This window comes from Onychostoma macrolepis, chromosome 10, assembly GCF_012432095.1.
Source record: "Onychostoma macrolepis isolate SWU-2019 chromosome 10, ASM1243209v1, whole genome shotgun sequence".
In the NCBI taxonomy this organism is placed as follows: Eukaryota; Metazoa; Chordata; class Actinopteri; order Cypriniformes; family Cyprinidae; genus Onychostoma; species Onychostoma macrolepis.
Window position 1 is genome coordinate 2,172,942 of NC_081164.1, and position 14,617 is coordinate 2,187,558.

At 36.1% G+C, this 14,617-nt stretch overlaps 1 protein-coding gene across 1 annotated transcript in view; it reads right to left on the reverse strand.

Annotated features, from left to right (window-relative positions):
* Positions 1–2,409: 2,409 nt before the first annotated feature.
* The window catches only part of tln1 (talin 1), a 91,615-nt gene continuing 79,407 nt past the window's right edge, over positions 2,410–14,617 (reverse strand). Inside the window, exons 47-56 of the mRNA XM_058788357.1 lie at positions 14,396–14,512; positions 14,048–14,233; positions 13,404–13,511; positions 11,155–11,260; positions 8,624–8,748; positions 8,129–8,254; positions 7,964–8,026; positions 7,333–7,515; positions 3,648–3,773; positions 2,410–3,490 (exon numbers count right to left, since the gene is read on the reverse strand). Coding sequence (XP_058644340.1) covers positions 3,356–3,490; positions 3,648–3,773; positions 7,333–7,515; positions 7,964–8,026; positions 8,129–8,254; positions 8,624–8,748; positions 11,155–11,260; positions 13,404–13,511; positions 14,048–14,233; positions 14,396–14,512 — 1,275 coding nt within the window. The 3' untranslated portion in view covers positions 2,410–3,355. The remainder of the gene's footprint in view (positions 3,491–3,647; positions 3,774–7,332; positions 7,516–7,963; positions 8,027–8,128; positions 8,255–8,623; positions 8,749–11,154; positions 11,261–13,403; positions 13,512–14,047; positions 14,234–14,395; positions 14,513–14,617) is intronic.

Consider the following 14,617-nt stretch of genomic DNA (forward strand, 5'->3'; position numbering starts at 1 on the left):
GTCAAACATACACAAGTTAAGTATATGGGGTACCACCAGGTTCAGTCTTAGGTCCTCTTATATTCATTGTTCATGCTCCCTTTACACAATGTTTTCATGAAACAAGGCTTTCATTTTTATGCTGATGACAGTTAGCTTTCCATTTGTTTGTTTGTGTAGCACATTTAAAAACAAATTAGGTTGGCCAAAGTGATTTCCAATAAAAACAACATTCAGAAAAACAAGACGACAAAAAAAAAAAAAAAATTTAACATAAAAACATTTAAAACTCAAGACAACCAAAATATTCAACAACAAGCTCAACCAAATGCTTGGGCAAGTAGATGCCCTTTTAAACGAGATTCAAAATGATCCAGTGTCATACAGCATCTGATCACTAGGGCCAGGTTATTCAAAAGACGGGGTGCCGCAACAGAAAAAGCACAGTCCCCTTTAGACTTTAAGCGAGATTTAGGGACCTTTAACAGTAATTTATGTGAAGACCTTAATGGCAGAGTTGTAGAGTGAAATTGAATCATATCTGAAATGTATTCAGGTGCTAGGCCATGCAAAGCTTAAAAAACATATAATAAAACCTTAAACTGGACCTAAAGTTGACTGTTAGCCACTGCAGTCAGGCTAACAAAGGACAAACACTGACCTGCTTTTTAGTCCCAGTCAGAAGCCTAGTTGCTGCATTTTGTAAAAGCTGAATACAGTTCAACAAAACAGTAAGAAGCCCCAGGTACCGAGAGTTACAGTAATCCAGTCTTGACATGATAAAAGCCTGTATAACCTGTTGCAAATCAGCAAGCGATAGGAATTGTTTTATTTTTGCAATATTTCGTAAATGAAAGTATCCAGCTTTCACCACCGAGTTTACCTGCTTATCCATTTTAAGCTCAGAGTCAAAGACCACTCCCAGGTTTCTTGCTTATGCACATTTGAGGCAACAGGACCCAGTTTAACATATGCACAGATGGCCTAATAGAACCAATTATTGAGCATTCTGTTTTTGCCTCATTTAATTGTAAGAAATTCTGTGCTATCCATAATTTAATCTCACACAGGCAGTTCATCAGATCATTTAACTCATAACCATCATCTGTTTTCAATGGACGGTACAATTGTGCATCATCTACATAACAATGATATCCAATATTATATTTCTGACAGACAGAACCAAACGGAAGCGTGTATAAAGAAAATAGAATGGGCCCCCAAATTGATCCCTGGGGAACACCACAAAAACAAACTGCAGAATCAGAGAAATGATTTCCAATTGAATTACAGAACTTCTGTCCTTTAAATGAGAACAGAACCATTTAAGAACATTTCCCTGAATGCCCGCCCATCGTCTTAATCGAGTTAAAAGAATATAGTGATCAGTTGTGTCAAAATGGCACCCTTTCCTGAGTCGGCAGCAAAGCACAAAATCATTCTTTATTTAAAACAAAAGAAGAAGAAAAAAAAAAAAGAGATCAGCTAATGATAAACAACCTTCTCTAATATTTTTGATAAAAAAGGAAGCTTAGAAATCAGACGATAATTATTTAAAACTAGTGGATCAAGTGTAGGTTTTTTGAGAAGAGGGTGTATTACAGCATACTTTAGGCAGGATGGAACTATACCATGAATGAATGAATGAATGAGGCATTTATTTTACCATTGGCTAGACTACTATTAGAACTATATCTACTAAATTTGAAAGTGAGAGAGGATCCTCAAGATAAAATTAAGCAATTTTTCTAATTTGTGCCAAAAAAAAAAAAAAAAAAGAGGAATTAATGACGCAAAATAATAAAAATTAAACAAACTGTAAGCACGTAATCTATGATTGCTGTTACCTTCTCTACAGTGTCACACTTGGCAGCAAATTGTTTCTTGAAAACCACTTTTCCAATTTTGTAGAAAGCATTCTTCTACTGAAATATTTCTATGTTACCTGATAGAAAAAGCTAGTTCATGTGTTATCACCGGAAGACTGGATTTTTTAAATGTACAGTGCAGGCTGGATGTCCCACAGTCTCCATAAACAAGCTGCATGTGTTTCAAATGCAGCAGTTCTTATAGAAATTCTGATCATATCAGTTCAATTTTAGAATAGCACAATGGAAGGACATAGACACATTCATATATGGCTCCTAAACTTTGGAATAGCTTTCCTGGTAACGTTTGGAACTCGGATACACTCTCAGTTTAAGCCTAGATTAAATACGAATCTCTGTAGCTAAGCAAATATCTATTCACCTTGATATTTGAATGCACATGAAGTACAGATATTTTAAGTATGACAAAAAGTTAATAAATGAATGAATCGTGTTATAAGTGTTACCGGCCTATTCAAGTAAACGCTAAGCCCTCCAACACCAGCGTCTTTGTTAAAAAACAACAAAAAAACAAAAAACAAAACACAAATGCAATAAGAGATATTTGCAAAACAGTGAATTTATGAGTTTTTAGTTAAACACATTGACTAAGTGCGTTTGCTCATTTTAGGTGAGAAACTGTTAACAGATAAATACACAATTATAAAATATAAAGGCAGACAAGATTCAGAATATACTGAATGCAACAGGAAAGGCAGTAATGGTGAAAACTGTTTATGTATTTGATCTATTAATAACAGTCTTTATCATTTCTTAAAAACAGTTCTTTATAATAATTCTGATTATTATTTGATAAACAACCATTGTAATTAACCAATTCTTGTTACAAATCCTTTTTAATATAACATTGTCTTGTCTACATCTGTATGGGCATTACATCAGTAAATTACAACAGTAAATTGCAAGAAAAGAACAACAACAACAAAAAAAAAAAATATGGCTTTTATGCTTTATAAAAGATATCATTTTGATAGAAATGCTAGTAGACCAAGTTATCACAAAAGCAAACATCGACACTGCAAAAAACATTAACAGGAGATACTATTTGTAACATTTCAAAGCTTTATTATTCTTTTATTTAGAAAATGATATGTTTTCTCTATGAATTGTTTCAACGCAAAGTTAATCATTGCACCACTGATCCAAATTGCCACAAAAAATAAAATAAAAAATGTTGTCTTGGAAAGCTTACAAACACTGTTTGGCCCCTGCCATGATCACGAGCTTTCAAAACACACACTGCTCATCTAATCCATCTAGTACTGAAAAAAAATATTATAGATCTATTAGAAGAAATCAAAAAGGATTTGAATATGCTCCAAATACAACAAAACAATAAAGCTGGCATGGCAATTCTCAAAAAAGTGACAGAAATAAACAAAACACTTTTAAAATAGACATCCTGATACATAGTTCACTTTTTACTCATTGCATATCATTAATTACTTTTCAAACTCTCAATGTCATTGATTAGTCTCTGATGCGGCTCACTGATCCTGTCCATCCTCTCGGAGCTCTGATGGCAGGAACTTGTACTGTTGCTGTCGGATCATGGCCAGCTTCTTCCTGGCTTCCTCCAGCTCTCTCTCCTTCCTGAGCATCTCCTCCTGAGCAGCGATGATCTGAGGGCACACACACACACACAGATGAAAATCCACAATGCAAGCAAGATCTAGATGTAAAAACTCTACAGTTACACTTCTGCTGGAAATTCTCTAACAAAACACACAGTTAATATGCATCCAAATGTGCCAGTGTTGTAACTGATATTCTCTTTACCTGAGCGATACCGCCCACCATCTTGCTCTTCACCATCACAGCCTGATCATCTTGAGCCTCAAATGCAGCCTTCTGTGCTGCCTTCACCAGGTTATCTGATGCCCTCTTGACGGCATTACCTGCGGCCTAAAGAAAAAAAAAAAAGACAGAGTACTTTAGCATGTCAACAAAACCCAATGAAACACACATTCTGCTCACAAGTACAAATCCTCTACGCTGAATCTCATCAAACTCACTTTGAAATACCTAAAGATGACTGTCACTGCTCAAATATGAGATACTGCAACAATGCCAAGGTCACAGGGCTGATTCCTAGTATTAAAGCATTCTTTTATTGCTCTTGTCTTGGTGTTCATCATGGTGCATTTACATGTGCACTGTAATCCCACATGGCAGCCCTGTGGAAATTTTGATTTGCGGCTAGAAGTACACCTACAGGTACAACTACTTTAATTTATGGCTACAAGTACATTACAAATACAACTATTTTAATTTTTTGTCTGCAAGTACACTATAAATACAATGACTTTAATTTGTGGCTATGACTACTTTAATTTGTGGCTACAAGTATATTACAAATACATTACATTACACATACAACTACTTTAATGTGCGGCTACAAGTACACTATAAATACAAGTATTTTTAATTTTGTGGCTACAAATACACTATAAATACAAGTACTTACAACTACAACAACTTCAATTTGTAGCTAGAAGTACTCTACAAAAACAAATACTAATCAGCAGCTAGAAATACAACTACAACTACTTTATTTTGTGGCTACAAGTACAATTACAAGTCAATGAAAACCTGTGGAAACATAGGACCATCCTTGATTACAACTGGCAATATGTTATGAATGAGTCTTATTAAAAACAGATGTAAACACTTATAAACACTTATAAACAACATGGACATTGTCATAAGATGAATCATGACAGCTGTGTGTGAACCCAGTGAAGTAAATTTGAAGTCAAACCCCACATCTTCCTGCTCTGATGTTTGTAGGAAGGTTCTGCATGTGTCTGGACTCTAGGGATGGCTTTATAAGGAAATGCAGCTGTGGAGAGAGCAGCCTGAACCAAACACATCTCCGGCGATCCTTTGGCCACCGTTCCAGGAATATGTTTTTTCTTTTTTATGCCTTTTGAGGCATTGTGCATGGCTGAAGGTGTGATTTAGGGTTGAGTGTGTTCAGCTGTCAAGAGTCTGATTTATTTCTGTAAGAGGAAGGACTGGCCTGCAATTTATACACAAACTAGCACAGCCAAGAGATTCTGCACTGCTGCCACAGAAGACATTTTACATTACTGTGCACAGCTCTATTGAAACAATTCGGTTCTCATCTTGTAACCAAATACTGCTGGTGCTACATGTTATTTTGTGCAGATAAGAAGACTTTTCTCATGGACAGGCTGATAAAAGCAGAAGTGGGATGATGCAGAAGGGGAAGTATATCACAGGTAAAAACAGACGTGCTATATCTGGAAAAACTGACCAACTATGAATTTATTTTACAGAGAAAGGCAGACAGACACAGAGCGGGTGCAGTTCTGTGAATAAAACTGTAGTGGATGAGCGACACCAGTTTGATCTTCTGAGGGTGCCTTTAACTCATATCAAAAGATCAGTCAAAATACTGTCATCTGCTGCTCTGATTGTAAAACAAAATGCGATTGGTTTGAAGTCAGCACTAAGTTATGACTAGTCAGAGTAATGTAGGCGGTAGCAAAGGAATGATTGGGTACATACTAATGATTTTAAAATAGCTATGACACAATCTGTATTGGTTAATGACAGCATTCTACATTTGACAAATTTCTCGATCCGTTCATCACTAGTTATAATCTATAATTATTAATTTGCAATCATATTTAAAGGAGCGTGTTCAACAGTAAATTAGTGTTTCTAACAGAACGTGACAAACTTTCCAACTATGTTCAATATCTTGCGTTTCAGAACTTTGTTATTAATGTCCCAAAGCTTAATAAACAGAAACGTACATTGAATTATTTTAGAACAGTAATTTGATATAATAAATCTAATTCATGTACTGCATTCCTGAGACTGAGAACCATTTCTACAAAATGCAGAAGCCTCCCAGCAGCGCCTCATCAGCACTGCTGTTATCACAAGCACTCATCAGTGCACATTACACATCAGACAGCTGGAGTGTGTAAGACAAGATGATGGAACTGCATCTATTCCTGCTCCAGCATTACATTCATCTCACTGCTGCAAGGCTAAAACACAGCTAAACTAAACATGGAGCTTTACCAGAGATTCCTCTATGAGAGAGCACAGGAGACTGCAAAATGGAAAACGGCATCAGATACCTTAGATATACATATACTGTATGTCTGAATGTCACTGCATGACAAAATGGCATGCAGCATCAGCTTACTAATCATGTTACTGATTTGCTCAGAACCAGCTTTTTATGTGTGAAAATTCAATATGGTGTCTATCGTGACTGAGAGATATGATGGTGATCTCAGGGTTATTAGGTTTTAAATTTAAACCTCAGCCTTCACCCTGTGCAGGACGACAGCTGTCTGACTGGAGGCAGGAGGGGTGGAGTGGGTTTCACTGTGTCACTGAATATTTAAAGGCTTTGTTGAGAGGCGGACACACTACAAACCAACTCCTCATTGTTTATTTGTGTCAGACCACTGCAGGGGCAAAATAGGGTTTTTTAAAAACACTCATGTTAGGATGTGGGTCAATTTAACCCATTTCTAGTTGTCTGAAATACTGGGTACCCTATGATATTCTCCTTAAATAAATAATTAGAAAAATATGAATTTAGTGCCTTTTTCATTTAGGAAATCACAAAATTTCTATTGCTATTATGATGTTTGGGGGTCAACCGTTTATGCATTTGGCAGATGTTTTATCTTATATATATATATATATATATATATATATATATATATATATATATATATTAGTGCTGTCAAACAATTAATCATGATTAATCGCATCCAAAATAAAAGTTTTTTTTTACATAATATATGTATGTGTATTATGTATATATATATACTGTAAATACACACACACGCATGTATATATTTCAGAAAAATATTTTATGCTTATATATAATATATTTATTTATAATATAAATTATATGAATATAAATAGACATTTAAAAACATGTAAATATTTTCAAAATATATACTGTATGTGTGTGTATTTATATATACACATGATAAATATACACAGAACACACATATTATGCGAACAAAAACTTTTATTTTGTAATTTATTTATAAATAAGTTATTTTCGTTTTGTAATTAATCGTTTGACAGCACTTTATATGTATTATAATAGCGCCATGGTTTACTGTTTGAGTGAAAGCAGAAAAAAAAAAAGCTTTTTCGCACTTCCTATGTTTAAAATGTTTTCTGTGATAACCAACAACAGTTTTAAAATGTGTTTTCATGTTTAATTTTTTGTAATAAGTGAGTATTAATATTAAAGGACTACTGTTTTTATCCGATTCTTTTTTCACTGACAAATTTTTGGTGAATTGCATTGAATCCAATTAGGATCAATCTGACTACTACTATTATACAGATGTTTGTAACCTAATACAAGGGTCTTTCAAAATATAACTGAAAAACTTCTTCAATGTAAGTCACACACACACACACACACACACACACACACACACACGCTGACCTGCAGTCTCTTCATGGTCTGGGAGTCCTGGTCAGCCTTGACCTTACAGGCCACCAGCAGCTGAGCGGTGGATGCTGCCACCTGTTTGGCTGAAGAAATGAGTTTCTCTTCGCTGGCGTGACCCTGAACGGCAGAGTTAGCAGCTTCACACAGGTTGTTAGTAGCTGCCGCCACCATACGGGCCTAGAGTCGATGAATTCATGGACAAAATATGTTAAAAATCCACCTCATCAAAAAATACTTCATGTATGTATAGGTATCTGAAAGCTCTGCATCTAAATATATTTTAGAAGAAACTGAGAAAGTTAAAGTGCTAGTTCACGTTCTGTCATCATCTACTCTCCTCACGTGGTTACAAACCTGTATGATTGGCTTTCTTGTGCAGAACATGAAAGAAATTATTCTGAAAACACCTTCATGTCCACATATGAAAGTCAATGGAGACCAAAGATGTTTTGGACTTCACTGATTTTGGACAAAAATAATTGAAACATTTTTCAAAATACCTTAATTTGTGTTTATAATGATACGAGGGTATGATATGACTAAATAATGACAGAAATTTTATTTTTGAGTGAACTACCCTTTAAGCTCAAAAGCTCTTCTAGCTCTACTTGTGACAGTGACGTACAGCTGAAATGAGACCCTGTGACCACTGTCCATCATCCACCGCGTTCGCTGGGATCGCCCCGACCTGACAGAGAGAGAGAGAAATGCATTACAGACTGAGCAAAGCTGAACAAAGTACATGATTTCCAGGCATTCGGGATGAAGTTTGTCAACAGCATGTTCATACCTTCCCTTGAGCCACCAGCTCTCTCTGAGCGGCAGATGCAGCTTTGACCAGAGCGCTGGTGGCCGCAGCGATGGATTTGGCTGCTTCCAGAATCTGTTCCTCGAAGTTTAGACTCTCATCAGCTTCCTGTTAATCAGAACAGAGCAAACATTCATTTCCATCACTGTATGAACATTGTGACTGATCTTAAAGGTTTTTCACATGCGTATGAACACATCATCACAATGGTTTTTCATTCCAGTATAGATCATGATGATGATGATGATGGAGGTCAATTCACGCTGCATTCATAATTCATATGATTTGTGTTACCTTAAATCCAAATCCAAACTGGGCAGCGCAAACGAGAACAGTTACACAAATGTGACACAATAATCAGGGACATTAGCTTCAGAATAGCACTGAGTGGGATTTTCCAAGCCGAATGCAAAATGTCAAGCAGTATAGCGTGTCAGTTAAGCTGCTCCTGAGGGATGTGGGTAAACATTTCCTCACCTTGGGTTTGGCTCGGGGTTTGAGCTGCTCTAGTTTCTTGGCGGCAGCTTCAATGGCAGCTGCGGCTCCCAGCAGCTCATTTTCGGCGATGACGGTCGGGTCCTCAGGATCCACCCACTCTGTACCTAAAGAAAGTATCACAACCAATCAAACTCATGTGGAAGATTGTACGGTGTACCTGTAATAAAAACTACTGCTATATCTTAGCCTTCCTCCATTCTTCTCCTCTGATTTAAACACTTTCTGCAATTTTTTGATTTTGATTTAAAAAAAATAAATAAATCCTGAGGTTCTGATTGGTGTGTAAATAATTTTACAACAGATTCTAAAATGTTTTGTACAAGTTTTTCTTCCCTTTTTGAAATGAAAATAGGGTTGGTTTAATTATTCAGTTTAATTATTTAGTATCAGAATGCAAAATGCCCTCTTTGCTTATTTAAGGAAAAAACAACAACAAAAAAACTTAATTTTAATTATATAGAATTATTAGTATATTGGAAAGAATATACACTACAGGTCAAAAGTTTGGGGTCAGTAAGATTATTTTAGTGTTTTTGAAAGTCATCTCTTATGCACACAAGGCTGCATTTATTTAACCAAAAACAGTAATTTTGTGAAATGGTATTACAATTTAAAATAGCTGGTTTTTATTATGCTATGTTTTAAACTGTAATTTATTCCTGTGATCAAAGCTGAATTTTCAGCATCATTACTCCAGTCTTAAGTGTCACATGATCCTTCAGAAATCATACTAATATGCTGATTTATTTATGTGGAAACTATGATAATTTTTTTTGACTCTTTGATTAATAGAAAGTTGAAAAGGAAAGCATTTATTTGAAACAGAAATCATTTTACATGTTTTACAGTCACTTTTGATCAATTTCATGCATCCTTGCTAAATAAAAATAAATAAATAAACAAATCACACTGACCCCAAACTTTTGAACGGTAGTATAAATTCATAAAGGAACATATTTTCCTTTATGTGCAATAAAACTGAAGGACAAAGACAACAGCAGAAAGTGTATCTCGTATTAAATATATGTTTGTACTCAGACAGTCATAGCCAAAAATATTGGCACCCTTGGTAAATATGATCAAAGGCAGCTGTGAAAATTAATCTGCACTGTTAATCCTTTTGATCTTTTATTTAAAAAACTTCACAAAAATCTAATCTTTCATTGGATAATAAGAATTTAAAATGGGGGGGAAATATCATTATGAAATAAATGTTTTTCTCAAATACACGTTGGACACAATTATTGGCACCCCTAGAAATTCTTATGAGTAAAATATCTCTGAAGTATATTCCCATTCATATTCACAATTTTGAGCACTCCAGGGTGATTATGAACATGAAATTATCCAGCCATGGCTTCCTGTTTCACAGAAATATAAATAGGAGGGAAAACAAAGCCCAAATTCCCTTAATCATCCATCACAATGCAGCAAAAGATAATAGAGCTTCACAAATTAGTGAAGTGGCTTTAAGAAAAGAGCTAGAGCAGTGAAAATTCCCATTTAAAAAAATCAATAAGTGACTGACTCTGTTAGAAATCTTACAATGGGCCATGTTTGGATCTTCCAACCGTACAATAATCCAAACACAAACCTCAAAAACAACACAAAAATGGGTCGCTGAGCACAAAGCCAAGCTTCTGCTGGCCATTCCAGTCCACTGACCTGAACCCTGTAGAACATGAGTGACCTGAAGAGAAGCAGCAACATGGAGCTGTGAATCTAAAGGGTCTGGAGTGATTCTGGATGAGGGAATGGTCTCTGATCTCTTGTCAGGTGTCTCTAACCTCATCAGGCATTATAGGAGAACATTTAGAGCCGTTAAACTGGCAAATGTTTTGTAAATCAAAAAGTATTGATTAAAAGGGTGTCGTTAATTGTGGCCAATGTGTATTAGAGAAAAACATTTATTTCATAATGATATTTCTCCCCATTTTAAATTCTTCTTATCCAATGAAAGGTTAGATTTTTGTGAATTTTTTAAATAAAAGATCAAAAGGATTAACAATGCAGATTAATTTTCACAGCCTTCTTTGATCATATTTACCAAGGGTGCTGATATTTTTGGCCATGACTGTATAAACACTAGATGGGTAGAAAGACCTTCATTTTATATTACTTTTCTTCTTTTTTTACACAAATTGGCACCTATAGTAGTAACTCCTCTCTCTCTCTCTCTCTCACACACACACACACACACTCTGAGATTCTCCTTGTCTCTCATCATGTGTTAAATGAGGGTCTGGGTATTATCACCCCGAGCTCTCAGATCACTTTCAGTGATGGGTTGCAGGGATTATCCTGATAAATCCTGCTTGGATTCCCTGCTCATGATGCAGAACTGGAAGCGGATACTTGACCTGAGCTGATGGAGAGGACAAGAGGGCAAGAAGTACGAGAGAAGCCCTAGATCTAGAGCCCTGCAGCCAGAAGATAATCCACTGAACGCTGGATGGTGAGAGTAGAGTGTGTGTACTGAGAAACATGACACACACAGGGCGCTGTCGTACCTTTCATGGCCTCCGCAGCCTGTATGAGCTCCGTCACTGAACCGGCCACACGTTTGGAGAAGTTTGCCAGCTGCTGTTTAAGGTCATGACTTGGTTTCTGAATGATCTGTGGGTAGAGATCACATGACTTCAATCAGGTGAATGCATTAAAACATCCTAAATAAGAGATTGTTAAATCAATCTGATGACATATTCAACTCCACACAAAGCGTTCATTGCTGTTAGACACTCATGCGGTCAACTAGAAGACACTAATCTAGTGATTTCTGACGCGTGTGTGTGTGTCCTCGGCGTGTCCTCCAGGGTGGTGCCGGTGACAGTGGAACAGGTGCGTGGCATTAGCAGAGCTGTTCGTTTGGAACAGACGGCTAAGAAAAGACTTGGCCATGAGCAGGAATGCTGGGAATGACACAGACAATACCAGAAACACACACCCCCACAGACAGACATATGCTGTCTGTCTACACAAACCCTACAAAAGCACAAAAGACAGTCGGTCTCTCTCGTCAGAGTTCACATGTTTTGAGCAATGCATTTCACCAACTGTTCCAGTCGTTCCTGATTTTTGTTTTGAGACTGGGGTGCATTCCTCTTTAAATGTCAGGTTTGGAATGAATAGATGTTCAGTAAACGATCAATGGAATACTAATGTGACCAATATGACACTCAATTGACAAGACTAGTGTTTCATACTGGTGTTATTCCACTCAAATGTTCAAAAAAAAACTTTAAATATTTAAGTGGCGAGTAAAACTAGAAAAAATTATTAAAATTACCAAGGAAGTTTATAGATCCTGCCCAAGCCTGGACAATCATACAGTACATAATTCCCAGATTATTTTCAGTAACTGTGTTGTTTGTTATATTCTTTGTGTTATTAATTTATGATCATTTAATCATACTCATCTAATTAGTTATTCACATAATTTTTTCATTTTATTTTATATACTTTTTAAAACTTTTTCCCCTTGCTCTTGTAGTGCTTTTTATTGTGGTTTACTCTTATGATTTTTTGGTTTGAAGGGATATTTGTTTTCACAAGTTAGATAAAAGAGAATGTCTCCATTTCAAAGATTTTGAACACACACTCAGCACAATCCAAAGGAAAATACTCATATGTGATCACAATGAAGTCTAAAATGTGGCAAATGGCAAAATGTTAAACCATTCAATGACATTTCATTCAGTATATCTGAAAACTTTAACAAATGAACCTGTAAACAAAGCATTTAGACTAATCAAGATGCTATTAATTAATATAGGTCTCAGAATGCATCCAAATGTCACTTTCACGAAAACGACCATGATAATCAAATCACACCAGTTACTACATTAATAAATTTTACCAGTGGTTTTACTTCAAGACAACAGACATACAGTGCTAATGATTTCCAAAAATAACAATTTATCAGGATTCGAGTCAAATTTCCTTTTCCTCAATCAAATGGTTGCAGAGTTTGTTTTTTTTGTAAAGGTTTGTACCAAGCTTTGTTGGCTGTTGGATTTTTAGAAGATTTGACAATTAGACAAACTGGCTAATATCTGTAAAATGATCTGTAAAATATGAACTCTTTGAAACATTTTTTTTTGTCATGAGAGTCTACAGATTATACATGACAAAATTTATATGAAACATTCAAAATAAGTCAAAGTCAAAATGATGCAAAAAAAATAAAATAAATAAAAATAATAATAATATCAGAAAAAGATGGAAATGGAAATAAATATAGATCTGCAACCCACCGGTTGAGAAGCACTGCAGCACACATTATATTATGTAATTTTTGCTGTTAAGAGGTTGTGCAGTTGAGCACACACATTCTCACACACACACACATTCACATGCACAATCAGTCACCTTTAACTCACCGGCTATCACAGCGAACCCACACATACACATCAGAGAAAACAGAAAATACATGAAGGTAAACTATAAAATGAATTCCTCAGACCTGCATAGCAACTTTACCTCATTACAATCTCAATATCCCACATTCAACAACTCAAATTTACTTTACAAATAAAAAATATACAACTACCTCTGTTTTATCTTATTTTAACAACCCTACATTTTAGACAAATATTTCAGTCACAGACCCACTGATTGACAAACATGCTGAGTCTGTGAAATATGTGACATTTCAGCGTGCTCCTAAAATAACAGTTATTTCACACAGCTTTAACCCTAATGACCCCCCTAAAGGAGCTCTAAAGGAGTGTGTGTGTGTGTGTGTGTGTGTGTAACTCACCACTAGCACATGCTCCAGCAGGCCCAGGTATCCTACAGCGCACTCAGAGCCGAAGCGCAGCGCTCGAGCCTGGACGTCTCGCTTCACCTCCGGGTGGAACGCCGCTTGCTGAACAACACAGCAGAAAAATCATTTACACTTCAGCTTAACAGAAACACATATACACTAGAAGTCAAAGTTTGAACACTCATTCTATATGACTACTTTCCATGTTTTTAAATAATAGTTAAGTTACTAAATAAATGATATTGAAAGGATTTTTTAGATGCTTTTCTAAATTTTATCCCTCCACATTAGACATTGTCTCAACTAATTTCTATTTTTAGCTGATTTTAGCTGAATTTAAGTTGCATGTAGCACAACTCAAGTTTAGAAAATAAGCATATTACATCATTTTACTTAAAAAAATCTATAATATGAACATATAACAATGTACTTTTGAGTTTATAGCATCATTTTACAAACTAGATTTCAATGTTTAATTATTCTGAAATAGCTGCATTTTGCTTAATGAAGCTTAATTTGGAGTTTTACAAAATTGCATGCATTTTGAAGGATTAAGGAAAATTTGATTCCATATGATAAGACCCCTTATGAAGTGCATCTGCAGTCATTAATATCACCGTGCGTGAGAGTGGTCTCACCTTGCAGGAGTGCAGCATGTCAGCGATGGCTCGTCTGCTCAGGTTAGCGGTGGCGATCACGTCCTCTTGACGGCACGAGTTCCCAGCAGCCACTGCTTTCGCCGTGGCCAGCGTGATGCCTTTGGTCATGCGGATGAACTCCTCTGGAGTGGCGGTCTTTGGAGGAGGATCTGCACTGCTGAACACCTGAACACCAGCAAAACATAGGATGTTTTTTGTCAAGGTTTCACTTGCTCTTCTTCATCCCAGTGGACTTTATACATAATAATACACTTTTTCCACTGTAATGTAGTGCTTTAAATGGTTGTGCATATTTTCAGCAGAGTCCAGTGGGAGTGTGTCTCTTACAGCCAGCTCTTGTTTGATGTGCTCTATGGTGGCCTCTAGTGCTCGTGTGCCTTTAGTGGCCTCGTCCTCCACAGCCTTCACTGTCTTCAGTAGAGACGTCACATTTGTCACCATCACCTGATCCCACAGAAACATCACACATCAGAACTCCTGAAACACTTATGCATTATGACTTTATGAGGTTATGTCATTGAAGAAAGAATAATATATGAACGCAACAAT